At 44.8% G+C, this 21,792-nt stretch overlaps 1 protein-coding gene and 1 long non-coding RNA gene across 2 annotated transcripts in view; both read right to left on the bottom strand.

Moving 5' to 3' along the window:
- Positions 1-17,613, bottom strand: part of ALKBH8 (alkB homolog 8, tRNA methyltransferase) — a 55,585-nt gene extending 37,972 nt beyond the window's left edge. Inside the window, exons 1-7 of the mRNA XM_035115569.2 lie at positions 17,520-17,613; positions 13,874-14,031; positions 12,513-12,753; positions 8,739-8,870; positions 6,330-6,425; positions 3,177-3,281; positions 1,234-1,304 (exon numbers count right to left, since the gene is read on the bottom strand). Coding sequence (XP_034971460.1) covers positions 1,234-1,304; positions 3,177-3,281; positions 6,330-6,425; positions 8,739-8,870; positions 12,513-12,753; positions 13,874-14,002 — 774 coding nt within the window. The 5' untranslated portion in view covers positions 14,003-14,031; positions 17,520-17,613. The remainder of the gene's footprint in view (positions 1-1,233; positions 1,305-3,176; positions 3,282-6,329; positions 6,426-8,738; positions 8,871-12,512; positions 12,754-13,873; positions 14,032-17,519) is intronic.
- Positions 1-21,792, bottom strand: part of LOC132592013 (uncharacterized) — a 182,371-nt gene that overhangs the window by 123,308 nt on the left and 37,271 nt on the right. The gene's annotated exons all lie outside the window — the stretch shown is intronic.

Genomic DNA, 21,792 nt, shown 5'->3' with positions numbered 1-21,792 from the left:
CTAAGCCTCACATTTTTCACAAGCAGGATAGAAAAAGAATTTCTAATGCACTTGAAGGAACAGTAAAATACGCTACAATTTCTATCTGCTGCAACACTGGCTGAGATACAAAGGACCAGTAGCATTTAAAAACAATGATTAAAAGGCTTATTGTGATGTCACACCATATCAAACAAACTGCTTTTAAAACTCCTCTCGCTTTTAAAAATGGTATATCCTGTAAGGCCATGGCAGGTGGGGTGAAATGTTTTAAGCCAAAACAGAAGCCAAATCCCTCTCAGCCACAAGTAACTAATAGATCTTGAGATCTAAGCCATTGCCTGTTCACACCATAGTTCAGTTACAATATAAATAAAAATTAATTAAGTGCAAATACATCACATCTTCTCAAACACGGATCACGTATTGAATTTAGCCACCCAATCTTAAACAACTCCTCACCCACAATAATACCACCACCAGCCTTAACATGGACACTGGTACCAGAGCCTGCAATAAACCCAGATGCCAACTTTGCTGCCGCATACACCCGGACAACATCATTACTGGCCCCAACAACATCCAACATACCATCTCAGGACTATTTAATTGCTCATCTTCTAACATTGTGTATGCCATCAAATGCCAACAGTGCCCTTCAGCTCTCTATATTGGACAAGCAGGCCAAACCCTACGCCAAAGGATAAATGGACATAAATCTGACATCAGGAATCACAAGATAGAGAAACCAGTAGGAGAACACTTCAATCTCCCAGGACATTCTATGCAAGATCTCAAAGTAGCTGTTTTATTACAGAAAAAATTCAGAAACAGACTGGAAAGAGAAGTTGCTGAATTGCAACTCATTACCAAGCTTAAAACCATGGAGAGACCTGGTCTGAATAAGGACACTGGATTCTTATCTCATTATACATGATATAGCTTTCTTTAGCACCTCACCCCTTGCTTTTCCTGCAAGACCAATTGCAGTCATTAACAGTCGTTAACAGTCATCAACAGGTTTACCGCTCCTATCAGCCAATCACCCATTCCCACCACCCTTCTGAATAATACCCCCCTACCCACCCTCTGACTATACATAAGAGTCTGGTGACTTCTGTTTCAGTGTATCTGAAGAAGTGTGCATGCACACGAAAGCTCATACCTATGACAAACTTAGTTGGTCTCTAAGGTGCTACTGGAAGGATTTTTTTTTTTTGTTTCAAAAAACCCAGAAAAAGATATACAAATTACCTCAGCTCCTAAGCTTAGGGCTATGATCTCATCCTCAAAAGCAGAATGCGTATCTATGTGAGGAGGGATTCCTGCAACATAAAACAAAGCCGTGGTTCAGTACATGTGAGAATCTATTTTTCACCTTTTGCTCACCATCAGTCTTACTCTTGTACACTGGTAGGCCAAGAAGCTTCCCTCATTCTCTACAGCAGTCTCAATCCACCTAGTGTCCTTCAGAAGTTTTGGACTATAACTCCTATCCGTCCAGCCCAGTTTATGACAGGTAATAAATCAAATTTAACAACAACGTAAGCCAAAGAAAAAAGAAATATTGTTACAAGTGCTATGAATGCCTTAGGTAGGACTAGAATTTATGGCAAATGAAGATTTGGCACCAAACTCAGCACCATTGTCACTCCTCTTACTATTTCCCCATCTAAGGGATGCAAAATGTAGCATATTATTAGGGTTGCCAGACTCAATAGAGGACAGGACTTCTGTGCCTTTAATTGCCCTGCTCTCTTTTGAGTCTGGAAACCTTAAAGAGAAACCAGCAGACCCTTTGCTTGGAAATTAAACAAAGGGTCTGCTGGTTTCTCTTTAAGGTTTCCAGACTCAAAAGAGAGCAGGGCAATTAAAGGCACAGAAGTCCTGTCCTCTATTGAGTCTGGCAACCCTATATATGATGCCTTGGAGCCATGCGTTCCTCCACTATAAGCTTAGTTGTGTAGGGAGCAGGGCAAGTCACTGCATGATGCTATCATGTCATGTGTTTTGCATCACTAGATGTTTTAGGATAGAGGGGTCTTGCTCAGCGGAAAAGTACACGTTTTGCATACAAAAGGTCCCAGGTTCAATCCCTCACATATATCTATCAAAATTCATATACCACTTGATTATAAGAGAACCTCTAAGCAGTTTACAAAAATATATAACAATACATTAAAACTATTGATAAAAGGGGGGATTTGAAAGATTATTACAATCTACAGCAGCACTCACATGTAACTAAGATAAGCAGCTTTATATAACCAACATGCTCACGTTCAATTAATGCATGAAGGGGTTAATGCCAGAGAGTAAGCTGTCCTGCCAGGCTTAGCTACCGTATATCACTTCTTCTCACCTTGGGAGGAAATAGGCAATCAAGTCCATTGTTGTACCCACTCTACCTAAGAAGCTCATTGTGTGAAGAGCTTTAAACTGGTTGCTCCAGCTCAACCGCATGGCTCTCACCAGCCATTCTCGTGTCCAGGAACTTTTACCACTTTGTAACTCAGCTAAATTTTACTACCTGTGCAACTTTTCTGGCTGACGAACGGGAAAAGCACATGAATGTGACCTTTGCAGAGTTTGTAAGTAAACCAATTTTTAACTTACCAAATGTGTGGTCTTTTCCTGTGCTGGGAAATTTACGGGGAACTTGGAAGGGCATATTTTAAAGGCCAAACAGCCTATAGTTCCACGCTTTACTTTGCTGCATGGATTGTGACTTTAAATCTCTGCCAGGGTTCTCTCAACAAAGACTACTTGCTCTAAACTTGGATGTTAACATCCAGGAATTGGCCTTTGTATACTGTATTTTTATTTGCACCAACAGTAACATGTCTAGATAGGTTTGCCTAAACAAAACACACACAAAGATCAATTTCTTTCCCCATCTTTAAGAAGGGCTGGGAAAAGACTCCTACCTAAACCTTCAATCAATGTCAACCATGCCCAGCCAAATGAACCAACGGACTTGATAATATAAGACAGCTTTCAATGTTCCTAACAAGATGTAGGACTGCGGTCTTCAGTTTCAACTGGGTATCAACTGGAGACCTTGGGGTGCTTGCCCCATATACCCAAGGAACTGACACCTCCCATATGTCCAATAATATTTCTGCATTTACCAAGACATTTTTAATAAGGGGTGTTTGTGTCAGGTTAAAAGATGTTAGTGCAACACATGTACATACCCTGTCCAGGTTCATATTGATTTATAGTCAGTTGATCAGGTTTCTCCTTAATGTGCCCCATCTTCAACCATTTCGCAAGAAGTGTGTTGCAGATATCTGGGAGACCTGAGGTTGTGAGAAAATATGAAAGCAGAAGGTTTTCTCCCTCTTCCCTCAGCCACAACAAAACATTCCCACATCAGAAAACAAATAAAGCATACAATTAGGAAAGCTGCGAAGTTTCAACGCTGAACTCTTCATACAGAATACACCACAAAAAGGAAAACATGTCAGTTACATTTTTATGGTTTTGGGGTTTTTTTGCCATTATGGCGTTGTAGCTAGAGCGTTGGACAAGGACTACAGAGGTTTAAATCTGCACAACTATGAAGCTCGCCAAGTGACCTTAAGCCTGTCACAATTTGTCAGCCTAATTCTACCTCACAGGGCTGTTGTGATGTTAAGAGGAGGAGGGAGAATGACAAGTCTGTGGCTTTGAGCTCCTTGGAGGAGAAGTAGGGTAAAGGTAAAGGTAAAGGGACCCCTGACCATTAGGTCCAGTTGTGACCGACTCTGGGGTTGTGGCGCTCATCTCGCATTATTGGCCGAGGGAGCCAGCGTACAGCTTCCAGGTCATGTGGCCAGCATGACAAAGCCACTTCTGGCAAACCAGAGCAGCACACGGAAATGCCGTTTACCTTCCCGCTGTAGCGGTTCCTATTTATCTACTTGCATTTTGACGTGCTTTCGAACTGCTAGGTTGGCAGGAGCTGGGACCGAGCAACGGAAGCTCACCACGTCACAGGGATTCGAACCGCTGACCTTCTGATCAGCAAGCCCTAGGCTCAGTGGTTTAACCCACAGCGCCACCTGGGTCCCTTATGTGGCTTTGAGCTCCTTGGATGAGAAGTAGAGTATAAATGTAATAATGAAACAAATAATGAAACAAATGCAGCCATGGCTATTATTCACCTTGCACATTTCTGCTCCATAGCTGAAAACATTACACTTGATGCCATTGTAGAAGAAAGCAGCTTGGTATTTTCACAGGGACTGTTTTCATGTTTCTTAAATGCGCTAGCAGCATAAAGCAATTAGAAACAGGCTAATTGCAACTAAATGGTCTCGGCATCTTTATAAGCGTGAGTTGCGGTGGGAGGGGGGGCGGTGTTCCTTGGATCACAGCACGAGTTTGCTTATTGGCGTGCCCGTTGGAGAAGGCAACTTTGAATTTATTTGCCAAATTAATGAATTTGAAATTATCCTACTGTGCCTCTCGCTTGGGAGTGAGCTAATTCTGATGTGCAGGGAAAGGGATGAAGCGAACTGTAATGTACACTGTCTTAATGTGCAAACGATCAGGCTTCGCACGGCTACTTCTTGCTGTGAGCAAAATTTCCGTCTCCTAATAGAACGTGAGGGGAAAGTGCTTAGGAGTCGCTTACAACTCCATCCTCCCGCAATTGTCTGCCTCAAGAGGAAATGGAGTGTGCCTCTGGGGGTAAACTGCTGCATTAGCAGTGACCTCTCTGGGGCGCAAACTGGGCAGTGTGCATGGAAGTCCTGGGCTGCCCATATCACAAGACCCCGCTCTCAGCCTCACTGTTGTGGTCCAAAGGAAATCAGAGCAATACGTTTGGCACCAGCTTGGCTGCAGGAGTTGCCAGAAGGAGGCATACAAGGTGCCATCCAACCGCCTTAAGGACTCCGCTCTGGATAGTGTAGGTTTTACTCTTTAGCCTTTTCTCCTCCTGAAGATATCTCGCAAGGCAGAGGAGGTTTAGGATCAGAGTTTTCTCTTTCCTAGATGGGTTAACTTCCCAGGTTGACGAGCCCCATCAGCCCCTCAGTTCCCTCTACAGCATGTGCAGAAACCGCCTTCTTGACCATCGGACCCACCATTGGTCTCATTCTGTCTTCGCATGCAGGGGAAGTGCCTAACTCACTGAGGATTTGAGACACATCGGCTACCCTAACCTGGTTAGGCAGCCAGTCGAAACCGTTCCCAGGGTGTGGCTGCTGTCGCATGCTGACAGCTTCTAGGAGCCACAGGTGAGAGGTGAGAGTGGGGTTGAGACCAAAGGTGGACAAACTACTCCAGAAGGAGCACAATGTGTCCCCCCACCAGAGGTACTACGCCTCCCCTAACATCCCATATACTCCACACCAGGCACCCCCAAACTTCGGCCCTCCAAAAGTTTTGGACTACAATTCCCATCATCCCTGACCACTGGTCCTGTTAGCTAGGGATCATGGGAGTTGTAGGCCAAAACATCTGGAGGGCCGCAGTTTGGGCATAATAATAATAATAATAATTTATTATTTATACCCTGCCCATCTGGCTGAGTTTCCCCAGCCACTCTGGGCGGCTTCCAACAGAAAAATAAAACACAATAATCTATTCAACATTAAAAGCCTCCCTGAACAGGGCTGCCTTCAGATGTCTTCTAAAAGTCTGGTAGTTGTTTTCCGCTTTGACATCTGTTGGGAGGGCGTTCCACAGGGCAGGCGCCACCACCGAGAAGGCCCTATGCCTAGTTCCCTGCAAGTTGGCTTCTCGCAATGAGGGAAGCGCCAGAAGGCCCTCGGTACTGGACCTCAGTGTCCGGGCAGAATGATGGAGGTGGAGACGCTCCTTCAGGTATACTGGACCGAGGCCATTTAGGGCTTTAAAGGTCAGCACCAACACTTTGAATTGTGCTCGGAAACGTACTGGGAGCCAATGTACGTTTGCCTGCTCCCCACTCCCGCACTAGCTGTAATGTTGGATCTTCCAAAATGTTTTGGTCTTCCAAAACTCCTGCTACCTTCTTCAGGGTTTGTGCATCTCATACACATGTCAGACTTTCAAAGCCACTCGTTGTCAAGCATTTTCTGGACTCTTCCCTAAACACGTTAAAAGGAAAAGGATTCAAACACATATCTAGGCCGAAGTCCTTTAAGACCCACTTACCTGGGAGTCAACCCCATGTTTAAGATTACAACCTAGGTGAATGGAAGCCTTGCCCTGCAAACCCATTTTTCTTGTATACTTGGAAGCAAGTTTCACAGATTTCAACAGCAGTTACTCCCCAGTAAGCATATACAGAATTGTAACCACTCCTAATCAGTGAAGGAAGCTGTACTGATTATTCAACGGAGCACACATAAGAGGCATTCCATCGGGATGCTCACCTCCAGGTAACGGTCTGTCTCTATCAACATTGTTGTTATCATACCGAAACTCGTATCCAAAATGTTTTACTCTCCTGTGTTTCAGAGACTTCTGAGCTGTGAAAATGGAAAGGAAGAAAAACAGAGCCATGTTTGGAAGGGGAGGGGGAAAAAATAACCACAATATATATATCACAGATAAGATTAATATGCATGTTTATCTTTTGCTGTAAAAAGACCTCAAGCAGAATTTTCTTGGAATGGAATGATGCAAATCCTGAAAAACAGTTAATCATCTTTATTTTCACAGTTCCTGTCTCATGGCACTTGCAAGCATTTAGGCAAATAATTCATTGTCCAGCCCAAATTTCAGCACCGTTCAGTCCAAAAGCATGACAGCAGGAACAGGAAGCATTTGACACTCTGATGCTGTTTGACTATATCCCCATTATATCTGATAACTGGCCATCCTGACTAGGAAAGATGACGATTGTAGCTGAGCAGCATCGAGAGGTTCCCAACCTGTCGAATAAAAACTTAGCAAGATGGGAACCTACACCTGTCAAAATTCCATGGATTAAGAACAGGGTCCCCAAACTAAGGCCCGGGGGCCGGATCTGGCTCAATCGCCTTCTAAATCCTGCCTGCGGACGGTCCAGGAATCAGCATGTTTTTACACGAGTAGAATGTGTCCTTTTATTTAAAATGCATCTCTGGGTTATTTGTAGGACCTGTCTGGTGTTTTTACATGAGTAGAATGTGTCCTTTTATTTAAAATGCATCTCTGGGTTATTTGTGGGGCATAGGAATTCGTTCATTTTCCCCAAAAAATATAGTCCGGCCCCCCACAAGGTCTGAGGGACAGTGGACCGGCCCCCTGCTGAAAAAGTTTGCTGACCCGTGTTAAGAACAAGCATGGCTCAAAGCACCTTTACCTTGGTTGGATAGAATTAGAATCTTTCCTATTGAGATAGTATTTCCTTTAATTTTATTTATTTATTTATTATTATTATTACAGTGGTTATTATTATTATTATTATTATTATTATTATTATTATTATTATTACAGTGGTACCTTGGGTTAAGAACTTAATTCATTCCGGAGGTCTGTTCTTAACCTGTAACTGTTCTTAACCTGAGGCAGTGCCGTCTTAAGCATGCCTGGCGTCCTGCCGCGATGTATCCCTCCGGCGCCCCGCCCCCGCCCCATTTTCCAGTGCGGTGGGCAGGCGCCGCGCGCAGCTGCACTGCGCCACCCAGCCTGCTGTAGGGCCGGCCCTGGGCCAGAGGGTGCTGCCCGCCCCCTGTTGCGACGCCCCTGCACGCGGCGGAGACGGCCCCAGGCCCACGTGCCTCCCGAGAGCGGCCTGAAGCCGCTGAAAAGCTGAGAGGCACACCTGGGGCTGCATCAGCCGTGCCTCTCAGCGGGCGCAGCAGCGCCCCTGGTGGCCTGGCACCCCGCGCCACCGGACCTAGGGACGGCCCTGACCTGAGGTACCACTTTAGCTAATGGGGCCTCCTGCTGCCACCACCGCACGATTTCTGTCCTCATCCTGGGACAAAGTTCTTAACCCGAGGTACTATTTCTGGGTTAGCGGAGTTTGTAACCTGAAGTGTCTGTAACCCGAGGTACCACTGTATTTTATTTATACCCCGCCCATCTGGGTGGCTTACAGCATATATAAAAACATAATAAACATCAAACAGTAACAATTTCCCGATAAAGGGCTGCCTTCAGATGTCTTCTGAAAGTTGTGTAGTTCTTTATCTCCTTGACATCTGAAGGGAGGGCGTTCCACAAGGAGGGTGCCACTACCAAGAAGGCTCTCTGCCTAGTTCTCTGTAACTTTGCTTCTCGCAGCGAGGGAACCCAGAAGGAAACAAAGCTTTCTTATTTTCAACTTCTGCAGAGTGTTTCACTCCAAATGCTGAAAGATAGCTCTATGCAGCACTCAAATTGGAACTGCCATCATAGCAGAACCTCAAATATTGGCTCATCACCAGCCAACCTCAAAGGGGACCTGCTTTATCTGAGTAACTACTTCTGCCTTCAGCAAGAGGAGCCTCCTCACTTAAAAGGGCCAAGCCTACTTTCACGATCTTGGCTCCAATGGGGACAGGAGGAACCTGTGGATCCACTAAAACTTCCGAGGCTGAATCTCATGTGGGAAACAGCATTTCCTCAGGCCAGGAAAGTCCTGCCACAACAGGCTCCATCTGCACCAGTGTTTCTGGCTTAAGCAGAGTACCTGGGAATAGCTCTGAGGGAAGTTATTCTCTCGCTCCAAATCTCTGGCCTCATTCCCCAAAATTGGGGAGCCAAACCCGATTTACCATACCCACCCCCCAAAAAAATCCCCTCAAAGAGTGAGGAAATATGTGATTGGCAGTCATCCAAAATAACAGCCATTCTTAGGAAGCATTACTTACCGGTTGAGGTAACTTCATCCTCTGCCCAATCAATGCTTTCTAAAAGTTCATTTTCTTCCTCAGGCAAAACCAGCTCCTCAATTATCTTCAGGCCAGGAGGCAAGGCTGTGGGTGTCATGTCCTCCCAAGGAACTAGGAGTATAAAAATTTTGAAGAACTCCCCATGTTGTTCTTTCAAACTGCATAGACACACAGTTCTCAAACAAACAAGTTCTGTAATTATCTAGATGTTTAACTTTGCCAATTTTTAAATACTCTCTGGGCGGGTAGCAACATCAAAAATGACAAAGCAGTTAAATATAGGGCTTGGCTGGACGCAACACTAAACCATCGTTTATATTACCAGAAAGAGTCTAGCTACCCACTCCTACCCCTCCAGATTCGCATGCTGCCTCATTCCCCTCTGAAGCAGCCAGTAGGTGTAGTTTATAAGCCTTTACTTCCATTTTTAGTTAACTGAAGCTTGCTTTATTATCCTCACTCAGACAAACTGTGGTTAATCTTAATTTTGGCAAGTGGAAACAGGGCAACTTCAAACCACAGTTTATATATTTACTTTCACCAAGCACAGTTGTGATTAACCACAGTTTAGGGTCTGAATAACATGCTAACCGGTGTGTCCTCTTAAAAGGCAAGCTAAAGCTTCCAATCTCATCCTTGCAGCAGGAGCAGTGAGAGGGGCTGCACAAGCCCAGAAGGGAGACTAGGCTTGTTCTTGCAATACCAAACCATGGTTGAGAATTGCATATAATATACTGACAGAAAAGTGCTGTAAGAAGCTTCTGCCGACCTTGAAGATTGTATGTAACGCTGGAGCTTTTTAGCCATTGTTAAATTCTCTCTTATATTGTTCCCATTGATAAAGCTTGTTCCTTTGAGGAAACTGGAGTTTCACCAGTGAAACGGGAGGATTTTCAGCTAGCAACCCATCAGGGTAAACGAGGATAGTCAACGAATTTTGCTGGAAACAGAATACCACTGAACATCAATTTTATAATTACTGTACCTGGAACATTTGATTCCCAAGTAAAGTATTGCACTATAGACTGTCAGAGATTAGTGATGTTTCACCGTTGAACGTATGTGTCAGGCCATTGCATTTGCATGGATATTTTATTATTATTTATACTGTTGCTATAATATATTTATATATTTTTCACTATTTATTGTCACAGCTTTTTGTTTTTCGTTTCGTTTTCAGAAGAGATACTAGGGTTGTTCTTGCAATACCAAACCATGGTTGAGCATTGCATATAATACATTGACAGAAAAGTGCTGTAAGAAGTAGGTGTAGGAGAATACCTGCTCACCTCAAGCCCCTGTGCCAAACTAGAAAGATCTTGGAGAACCTCTTCTGGAAAGCGCATTAGTGAATTAAGTGATAAAGCCAAAAGCAATCCTAATCGGAGACAGTACTGCTACAGTACTGCAAGTGTGTAGGCTTGGTCCCCACACACTGTGCCACGCAAACCCCCTTCTGTTTAGGACCAGAGAACCCGGCTGCTTTTCAGATTCAAACACCTGACTGCTTTGTCAAAGGAAAAGGTCACCATTTCCCCCAGCTGTTCCAGGTGAGACGTCAGCCGCCTTCGACTGTCTCTTCCCCAGGACTTCTCACGAGGATTGAGAGTTTGTTTTGGGGCCAACAGGCGATGAATACAGAGCGGGGAAAGAAGACATGTCTAAATGCTACGTCCAGGATCAAAAGAACAACAAATCTTTGAGCCCAAAGGTGCGTGGAAGGGAGTTAGACATTTTTAGCAGCCCCCTCCCCAGCTGAAGGGAGTTTCAAAAGCCATTTACGCCACGGGAACAGGGTCAGTTGCTCAAAGTCACAACATTTACTTCCTTTGGATCTTGGATCTCCATCAATGGTGTCTCTGAAAATTTTTACACATGTCCTGGGGGGGGGGGAGGCAAACTAATGCCAGTGTACTGGAAGAAACAAAGATCGCCAGTGTCAAAGCAATAATTCTTCAACATCAACTTCGCTGGACTGGTCATGTTGTGCAGATGCCAGATGATCGTTTGCCAAAGCAACTACTCTATTCCGAACTTAAAAATGGAAAGCGTAATGCCAGTGGTCAACAAAATAAGTTCAAAGACAAGGCAATCTAAAAAAAATGTAGCATATACACTGATAACTGGGAAACACTGGCCTGCGAGCGCTCCAATTGGAGAACGTCCTGAAGACGCTCAAACTCAGGACGAAAGGGAGAAACATGCTAAGAGGAAGGCACACCCTGATCAACTCCCGCCCGGAAACCTATGTCCCCACTGTGGAAGGACGTGTGGATCCAGAATTGGCCTCCACAGTCACTTTTAAGACCATGTTTAGGGAAGACAATCTTACTCGGCTACGAGTGACCGCCAAAGAAGAAGAAATGTTTAGAGCACATTTTGCTCCCCATAGAAAATTGTAGTTTACCACTCCCAGCATCTTTAACAAACTACAGTTCCTCATATTCTTTGGGGGATGCTTTAAATTCATGTAGCCTATGGCAGCGTTTCTCAACCGCTGTTCCGCGGCACACTAGTGTGCCGCAAGACGCTGGCTGGTGTGCCACGATGTGCAGTGACGAGAAGGGCGATTTGCATTGTCACGTGCCTGGCGGCCGCCAATATATACCTCTGACCCGCCGGAAAGGAAGCCGGCCGGGTCACGACGCGGAGCGAGCGCAGCTCTCAACAGCCACCACCACGGGAGGGTGGTTTTAGACAAACTTAAAGAAGCTGGCTGGATGAGCTCAACCTGAAACTTGCTGAGCAAAGGATTGTGCTGGCAGAGAAATCAGCGGCTTATGAAGCCTTATTACAGGAGATTGCAACCAACACAGCAATTGGCAAGTGTTTCTTACAGTCATAATTATATAGTCAATATAGGGCGGCACAGAGTTAAATTTTTTAACTTTTTTAATGGTGGTGTGCCTCGTGATTTTTTTCATGGAACAAGTGTGCCTTGGCCCAAAAAAGGTTGAGAAACACTGGCCTATGGCCCCGAACCCCCTAAGCAGTCCACCTGACCCTCCCAGTAAGCACCCTTTCCCCTATCTGCCTGCCACAGATTGTCAGCCTTGCAATCAAGTCCAAAAAGAATGCTAGCCCACAAGATTATGGAAACAACTAAAAGAAAACATTCAGTATGTATTAAAAGCTATATCATTGAGGAATGGTAAATATCCAACTGTTAGTAAGTAGCTAAGGTTGATCAGTAACTCAAATAATAATCCAGAAATAATCAGTACCTGCGCACATTTCACCTGTTGCATTGCTATATTCCTAAAAGATGATCTTAAAATAAGATGGCATTCCCTCGATTTCTGATGTTCGGGCTTTCAATACCATCTCTTATGCAGCCAAAACGGCACCACCCACACACAAGAGGGAGGCATCAGCCAGCGCAGATGAACCCCAGGGTTTACAGAGGTATGCAATGATGACAGGTGAAGAGGAAGGTGGGAAGACCAGCAGAAAACAGCGCCAGACAGGCAGTGCCATTCTCCTGCCTCCTGAGCGCTACAAGGGCAACACTGAGACCAAAGAGGAGGAAACAGACAGGCAGAACAACTCCTTAAAGTGTTTGTACTTAAGAAGGCAGGCAAGGACGGAGGGGGGGGGAAGCTGGCTGAGGGCAGACTGAGGTTGATGGGGCTGTGCCCAATTTGCCCTAATGGACCAGCCTCCACTGGAAGTATGATGCATTTAAGAGTGGGAGCCCTAGGTGGGTGGGCTGGCTCTATTTATTTATTAAACAGCTAAATACAGCAGAAATACCTTTTTCCACGAAGTTGAAATAGAGAACGGCAGTTTGGCCAGAGTCCTCCACCGTTATCTCCTTCCCGTTGAGGGAGTCATAGGCTTTTTGGGAGTCTTCTGTCCTTCCATATTTCACAAACGAATATGGTTTTCCGGGAGGCATTAGGAGCGATTTCACCAGCCCACACTCCTGCACCACGCCGAGCAGTTGGCATCTGCTTACACCATTGCCCAGACCTCCATTGGCAACCACCAGGCTCTAATTATGGGGAGATAAAGAGGAGGGCGGTGGAAGGGGGGGGGGAGGACAAGTGAAGCACAGACATGAGTAATCAACACTAATTTATTCATCGGAAAGCAACATTCCATAAACACATCGGAGAAACGAAAGAGGAAATTAGGCTCTTATCCCAGAATTGCTCTGTTTGAAAAACAAAACAAAATGTTTCAATTTGAAATAGCTAGAAATTTGTTGTTGTTGTTGTTTTGATTTATATACTGCCCTTTATAAAAAAGATCTCAGGGCAGTGGACAACATTAAAAACCTATTTTACAGCGCCTAATAATAAAAACATAAAACAAAGCATGGTAATAGACGCATAGTCATTAAAACAATCGCAATAACAGTCATCCACAAACATGCACACACCTTTAACAGGTCATAGATTATTTAATGGTCAAAGGCCTGGCTTAAAAGGAATGTTTTCACCTGGCGCCTACATACATTTAATGCTAGTGCCAGACGAGCCTCACTGGAGAGAGCGTTCCACAGACAGGGAGTCACCACAGAAAAGGCCCGCTCTTGTTTTGCCACCCTCCAAACCTCTCAAGGCGGCGGGACATAGAGATGGGCCTCAGATGACAAGCACAGGGTCTGGGTCAGTTCGTATGGGGAGAGGCAGTCCTTAAGGTATTGAGATCCTGACCAGTATAAGGCTTTTTAGGTCAACATCAGCACTTTGAATTGGGCCCAGAAAATAATTAGCAGCCAGTGCAGCTGGGTTGGGTCAGGACTGGCATTATATGCTCAAACCATCTTGTTCTGGTGAGCAACCTGGCCACTGAATTTTGCACCATATTGATAGCAGCATTCCTTTACGGAAAATCTACTCAAGGCATATTAATCCAGGATGGGTAGCTTGAAAAGCCCAGTTGTCCATTTCACCAACAGCTTGGATTTCTGCCATGTGATCTCTTCCACACCAGCCTTCCCCATCTCCAACCTGGTGCCCTCCAGAGGTTGTTGAACTCCAAATCCCATTAGCCACAGCCAACCTGGCCAATGAGCCCCCATTAAGATCACTGGGACCGATCTCTTAGTTAACCTGCTTAAAACTCCATTCACATTCAGCTAGGAGCAACTTCAACTCCCAAATCACCTTGGTGGGGTGCGACACGCACTCAATCCCCTCGTGCTTTAGCAGGGTATGCCTGGCCTTCATCTGTTTTTGCCGCAGCTTCTTCTCTGCTTTACTGAGTCTCTGTTGACCGATGCCGTCTGTTTCCATGCTGAAAAGGTCAACGGAGAAGATACCATCTGGGGGAAAGAAAGGACCAGGTTTTTAATCCCTTGAACGGAACGAAAACAATCAGCAACAAATCCTGGTTTTGACCTATAAAGCTCTTTATAGAACACCCAATATGGCATTAAATCCTCAGTCCCACCTCATCTGAAGATACAAACCAGTGTAACTTACTCATCCCAGGGGCATGGTGGGAGCATTCAGCTATGCAACCCTGCATAGAACGCAGTTTTAATGGCTTGTTTTCCCTCTGCCAGGGTTAGGCAGAGCAGCAGCCCCACTGCTGAACAGGGTTTGGAACTGGTGTGACTTTACACCAGCTTCTTGTGCATAGGACTGCTCCCTAATCCTTAGAACAACCCTGTGAAATTGGCTGATATTATTCTCATATGTCTCATGAAGTTAGAGATGACCGCCATGAGATTTTCCCTGAGCCCTTTATGTTTGTTTGCTTTTCTGTTTTATTGTTGTAGCTTATTTGCAATCCACTGTAGGAGCCCTCTGGTTGTGGGAGCAGGATATAAATGCAGCTCCTAAAACCAAAATAAGGCGGTTGAAACTGCAACACTGACTGCCCTCCTGCAAATGCTTACTGGGAAGCAATTTCTAGTGGACACAATTTTTTTCCTGAGCAAGAATTTTTTGGGTTGAGCTCCACAATTAGAGATGGAACAAGCTGACTCAATTTTTCTCCTTTGGGGCTATTTCTCACTGTACTGACATAAGAGAGTGTCTCCTTTGTACCAGTAGATGGTGCACTCTGCCCATTTATATTCCCCACGCTCCTGAATGCTATTCCCCTTTTACAGTATTTCTGGTCATTTCTAGCTTACAGAATCACAGGAGTAAAAAATTGACTTTGCTGTAATCTTCATGCAAGTGAAAAACTTGAGGCCTTCTGAAAAGGTTGGTACATTATTAGCTAGCAAATGCCCTGGAGTTCTAGTAAGCCATTTTGGGTACCCCTATTTTGGAAAGGAAAAGCTGGACAGAATTTTATAAATAAACATAAACAAATCAGAAAGGTCCTAGGCTGAACCTGCGGCGTGTTCACTGGTACCCATAAAGATCCCCCAAGCTGAGGAAGATGCCAGCATGGAAAAGCATTTGACACAGTAGACAGCCGTATCTCCTTGGTCAATGAGCGTGGTTAGCACAACCAGATGCAAAGAGAAATTGTACAGAAGTGGGAACTTTGACGGATGCAACTTTTCTTAAATCTGCACGAGAAGCTGTATCTGCAGCAATTTTCTCTTCTACCCATCGACAGCACATAAGCCCTGTTCTTACGCCCACCTGGTCACCCTAGGGCTGCAACCCTGCACACATTTGTTGTTGTTGTTTAGTCGTTTAGTCGTGTCCGACTCTTCGTGACCCCATGGACCAGAGCACGCCAGGCACTCCTGTCTTGCACTGCCTCCCGTAGTTTGGTCAAACTCATGTTCGTAGCTTCGAGAACACTGTCCAACCATCTCGTCCTCTGTCGTCCCCTTCTCCTAGTGCCCTCCATCTTTCCCAACATCAGAGTCTTTTCCAAGGATTCTTCTCTTCTCATGAGGTGGCCAAAGTATTGGAGCCTCAGCTTCACAATCTGTCCTTCCAGTGAGCACTCAGGGCTGATTTCCTTAAGAATGGATAGGTTTGATCTTCTTGCAGTCCATGGGACTCTCAAGAGTCTCCTCCTGCACCATAATTCAAAAGCATCAATTCTTCGGCGATCAGCCTTCTTTATGGTCCAGCTCTCACTTCCATACATCACTACTGGGGAAACCATAGTTTTAACTATACGGACCTTTGTCGGCAAGGTGATGTCTCTGCTTTTTAAGATGCTGTCTAGGTTTGTCATTGCTTTTCTCCCAAGAAGCAGGCGTCTTTTAATTTTGTGACTGCTGTACACATTTACCTGGGAGTAAGAGCCTCTGAACTCAATGGGGCTTACTTCTGATGAGGCATATAGAGAATTGTGCTTCTAAGTCTTCTTGATATATATGCTCACATCTCTCACACTATTGCTTTTGGAAATTTAAAATTTTTAAGACCATAAAAAGAGTCTTGCTGGATCAGATCAAAGACCCATCTAGCATGCAGTTCTCATAGCGGCCAGTCAGATGCCTATAGAAAGCCTGCAAGAGGACACAATGAAAACAGCTGTCTTCCCACCTGCTGGTCCCTATATACACACAGAGACGTGCATATATATATATGCACACACACACACACACACACACACACACACATATATACACACACATATATATACACACACATATACATAAATACATATATGCATATACATACAGTGTGTGTGTGTGTGTGTGTGTGTGTGTGTTGTTGTTGTTGTTGTTTAGTCGTTTAGTCGTGTCCGACTCTTCGTGACCCCATGGACCATAGCATGCCAGGCACTCCTGTCTTGCACCGCCTCCCGCAGTTTGGTCAAACTCATGTTTGTAGCTTCGAGAACACTGTCCAACCATCTCATCCTCTGTCGTCCCCTTCTCCTAGTGCCCTCTGTATATTCCTGCGTATAAGACTACTTTTTAATCCAGGGAAATCTTCTCAAAAGTCGGGGTCATCTTATACGCCGGGTCGTATTTCTTATATGGCGAGTATATCCCAAACTCTATATTTTAACTGGAAAAGTCGGGGGTCGTCTTATACGCCGGAATATACGGTGTGTGTGTGTGTGTGTATAATGTTTAGGGCTGTTTTCTGGTTATGTTGATGTATGCTGCTGTGTATACATTTAAGTAGAAGAGTGGGATAAACAAAACAAAAATTACAGTATCATCATTATCATGGTCAAGTTCCTTGAATTCAGCAGACCGTACTATAGCATAGGATCTAACCACAAATGAAATTGCACAAACCACTAACACATCAGTAAGCCCCATTCAGCTCAATGGAACTTACTTTGAGTGAGTTAGCATGAAATGGGAGGCCCTTTGCTTCCCTCGATCTTTCAACAGAATTACTCCGACTGCTCTCACACGTGGCTAAAAGTAGCATGGAAGCGGTACTGACGGTTAAATAAACGTGCTCAAGGTTGTTGTTATTTTCATAGAATCATGGAATTACAGGATTGGACAGCTGGAAGGGCACCCCACGGTCATCTAGTCCAGCCCCATTGCAGTGCAGGAATCTCAACTAGCTTTTACACGTGATCAAAGCCAGGACTGTGGTGTCTATTTTTGCTGCCTTTGCTCCCCAACACCACCACCAGCGCCTCAAAAAAATAAATAAATAAATAAATATTATGAGTGTACTGGAAACATCAGCTGTTACGTCTGTACAGGAATTTTAGGCTACGATCCTTAAAACACTAGCTTTCCAAAATTGAGTAAAGTGCTGATTCAGAGTCTTGGGAGGAGGAAACGCCCCGCAAGTCTGAAATCAGGAGAGGAAACCGTCCTGTCTTAGGTTCCAATTTGCAGCCTGGTTGAAAGATGTTGCCATTTGCCTTTTTGTAAAGCAGAACACAAGCAGAGAAAAGAAACTGGCTTACCTTACAGGAGGGCAGCCATGCTGCAGGAACCAGTACAACTACAATTCCCATGAAGCTCTTCGCCTACAACTGCCGTCATGCCTTGCAAACTCCCGGTTTTCTTTTAACCCCTTCATTACACGCATGTGGTATCACGTTGCGGAGTTCTTTTTTATTTCTCCAACTGCGTTGTGTCTCGATAGGATAAAGATTAACTAAAACAAAAACAAAAACTAACACTGCTTTGTTTTTCAGAGCCCTGAGCGTGATGGAGAGAAAGGAAGGTTTGGTTTTTGTGGAAATCGTACAGCATTATTCCGCACCCTTCTCTCATTTTAAATTTCTAGGTGTTTGCAGCCAATATGTGGCTTCAAAAGGGGGTGTGTGAAATTGCGTTGTAGGCTTAATGTGTAATAAGTCCCACTGGGTTCAATGGGGCTTCCCCCCAGGCAAAAATGTGCATCTGGCTTCAACATTAAACTTAGAAGATAACTCTTACATTATTATTTTTTAATCAGCAAAAGGGTAGTGGGAATGGATGAGCAATTAATTAAAGAGACATGCATACATGCAGTTTTGTAGTGGTGAATTCTGGAGTGCGAGCTTTCCTCATGATCACCCCTATAAGTATTTTATTATTTCATAAAATGTATTGGCCGCTTGATTGTAAGAAAAACCTCAAAGCGGTTTACCAAAAAACAAAGAAATCAAGGGAAAAAATACAGCCCTGCTTTAAAACATGCACAAGTTAAAATACTACCGGTAAAACATATTAAAATTACCTCAACTTTCTAATCATCTGGCTAAAGGATTGTCCATAAACAGGAATGCTTTTAGCAGGTGCCGAAGGGTACAGTAAAGGTGCCTGCTCAATCTGCAATATTGCTTGCTCAATATGCAATATGCAATATCTCAATATGCAGAGAGTCCCAAAGGTGTAGGAGGTGCTGCCACGCTAAAATAGGGTTGCCAGGAGCACCCCAGACCCTGAGATTTCAGGGCCCAAACATGAGACCTAGTGATGTTGCGTTTAGAGGTTGCCTGAGAGCATGTCATTATCAACAAGCCCCTTCTGAGAGTTGCCTCCTTTGTTTCTGCAGTTTGCAAGTGGTACTTCCCTCTCTCCTGGTTCCCCTCCATGTGACCAGCATGTTCCTGTCATCGTCTGTGACCTATTGGAGGCCATGCTTCATTTTATTATTATTACATTTATATACCACCTTTTCTTCCTTTTCTGTTTTTAGACTACAATCCCCATCATCCACTGGTCCTGCTAGCTAAAGATGATGGGAGTTGTAGTCCAAAAATAAGTGGAGGCCCAAGAAACCCTGAGCTAGATGAACCAATGGTCTGACTCGGCATAAGGCAACTTCCTATATTCCTGTTTTAAAGCAAAACCTTGACAAGCAATTCTTTTTAAAATGCTTTTTTTAAAAAATGTAAGAAAAAAGTAAAACCATAAACGAGAGATGACGTCACATCCTGGCCAACACAATAAACAGAAGATTTCCCCCTCCCCTCAAAAAAAAAAAAATCTGATTTATTTTCTCACTTTATTTATTCATTATCATGAGTGGTATTTTTCTAGAAACCAAAGTGCCAAAAATCACCACAAATGCCTCTCTTGTTCTCTTAATGGCAATGGCATTATAAGACGTGCCGGAACCGAGTTCTGGCTGGGGGGGGGAAAGCCCTGATTATCATCACCATCATTTTTCTGGGGTTTCAGGTGGGTTCTCAGTCAAAGTTAATCAGCAGCTACTCTCAGACTCAAACCAAATGTTGCCTTTTTGTGGAGCCCTTCCATTTCTCTTTGGTCTCCACTCTTGCCCCCCATCCATAGCTGCCAAGTTTCCCCTTTTCTCACCAGGAAGCCTATTCAGCATAAGGGAATTTCCCTTTAAAAAAGGGATAACTTGGCAGCAATGCCCCCATCCCTTCTCAAAACAGTCCCTGTGGATTTACACAGGGCTTAAAGACACAACTCCAAGAGCACATCTGCTTAGCCACTGGCTTACTGGGGATTCTCTCCATCTTTTTTCAGCTTGCTGCTCCGCAAATAATTCTGAGGCCAGGGGGTGCCAGCCCAGCATCTGTACCTATAGAGGCCCTTCCTTGGCACCCACAGGGTCCCCTCCCTCCACTGAAATTTGGCTTGAAAGAGACAATCTATTGTAGCTAATGGATCGGTTGTGGTGTGTACTTGGTGCGTGTTTGTGTTGGCCATGACCCGGGCCGTCTTTTTTTCTTTTCTTTTTAAAAGATTTTTTATTAGAGTACGAAAAATTTTACATACATTATATTCTCTCCTTCCAATTTTTAACTTCCTGTACCATTTTTCCTTTCCCTTCCCTCCACCACCCATAATCTGTTAGAAGGGTTGAAACAGTTGCCCTCAGCCACGGGCACAATGTCTTCAATTTCCACTGATCCAGTAGTTGTTATCCATTGAAGATAGGGGTTCCATCTGGTCCTTATAATAGTAGACTTGGCCCTCCATGTTATTTCCTGTGACGTTATTGCCACGATGTCTGACTGAATATGTTTATGGTATGTTTAGCCTGGAGAAGAGAAGGTTAAGGGGTGATATGATAGCCATGTTCAAATATATAAAAGGATGTCATATAGAAGAGAAGCGGACACGGAGCAATGGATTCAAGCTACAAGAAAGAAGATTCCACCTAAACATTAGGAAGAACTTCCTGACAGTAAGAGCTGTTCGACAGTGGAACTTGCTGCCAAGGAGTGTGGTGGAGTCTCCTCCTTTGGAGGTCTTTAAGCGGAGGCTTGACAGTCATATGTCAGGAATGCTTTGATGGTGTTTCCTGCTTGGCAGGGGTTTGGACTGGATGGCCCTTGCGGTCTCTTCCAACTCTATGATTCTATGAATAAATTCAAACAAATAATTAGTCCAGACCTCTACTGTCCATTTTTCTCTTATCTTTCCAACCTAAAGCTATTGTTGCCTTTCCTGCTAGTATCATTGCTTTGAAGGTGCGCTCGACCAGGGTCGTCTTAAGCACATCCACCGACATGGCGCAAAGGTTCCTCCGGCGCACCCCCCTTTGCCAAAATTTAGCCTGGGGCAGAGGACGCCGTTGGGGCTGCCTGACTACAGCCCGCTGCCAGCACTCTCGCTGCTGCCCAGCGGCCCGAGGAGCAGGAGGCGGTTTACACGCCACCCCCTGTGCCCCAGGAGTGGGGGGGGGGCAGCGGTGACGTGGAGGAGGCCCCTCGGGAGCCGCTCCTGCCGCTCCCTCAGGCGACAGCAGCTCGGCGGGCAGGGGATTCCCGTGGTTAAGGGAGAGGCGGAGAAGGAGCCATAGGGCTTAGTGACTCGTTGTGCCCCGCCAATGCTGGGGCGCCCCTGAGAAGCCGGCGCCCTGGCGCAATGAGCCACTAGCCCCTATGGGTAGGACGCCTCTGGCCATGACAGTTTATCCAGTTTGCAAATTGGCCCGTGGGGCAGGGGAGTTGGCAACGCCTGAGCTAAGTTAAGCATATGTTCTGCTCTCCCTCACTGGAATCACTGGGACTCTGTCATTACTTTGGGCCGGATTCTTCCCTATTGTATGTAAATAATGGGACGGCAGTAGAATGTTTCATACCCACATTTTAAGTGCATGGCAGGAAAGAGGTCTGACAAAATGCACATTGACCTAAATTCAAATTAGAGTCCCGCTTCCAGGCAAGGAAGACCAATTCTCTATTGTAACTCCGCTGAGGCAGAAACGATCCCTTTTTAGGAAGATACCCAGAGAAGCCTTGCACTGTGTGTCAGGTTTTCATATTGCGACTGGTATAATGCCTGCAGGGAGGGCTAGATTTTCTATATAAAAACATCCCAAGTTTTGCAAGGAGAAAGCCAAATTGTATTAAAAAGATCCGGCATTGCCTTTACCTTATATTAATACTGTATTTTCCTGCGTATAAGACTACTTTTCGACCCAGGAAAATCTTCTCAAAAGTCGGGGGTCGTCTTATACGCCGGGTCGTGTTTCTTATATGGCGAGTATATCCCAAACTCTATATTTTAACTGGGAGAGTTGGGGGTCGTCTTATACACCCAGTCTTATACGCCGGAAAATACGGCAACTAATTGTTCAGGTGCTTGTTGCCCTTTCTGATTTCTCAGGACTCCTCAGATTTCACTCCCTAGCCATGAGAGCTATAAATTTGGTTGTGCAAGGCAACACCTATGATGCACAACAAGGTTTTGAAATGGATCTTTCATTTTGTTTCAGTATTGCTTCAACCATCTTTGACTTGAGATGTCAATGGGACAGAACGTATG

Source organism: Zootoca vivipara, chromosome 4 (genome assembly GCF_963506605.1).
Source record: "Zootoca vivipara chromosome 4, rZooViv1.1, whole genome shotgun sequence".
In the NCBI taxonomy this organism is placed as follows: Eukaryota; Metazoa; Chordata; class Lepidosauria; order Squamata; family Lacertidae; genus Zootoca; species Zootoca vivipara.
Note: the sequence above shows the minus strand (reverse complement) of the source record. Positions and strands in the feature narration are given on the sequence as shown.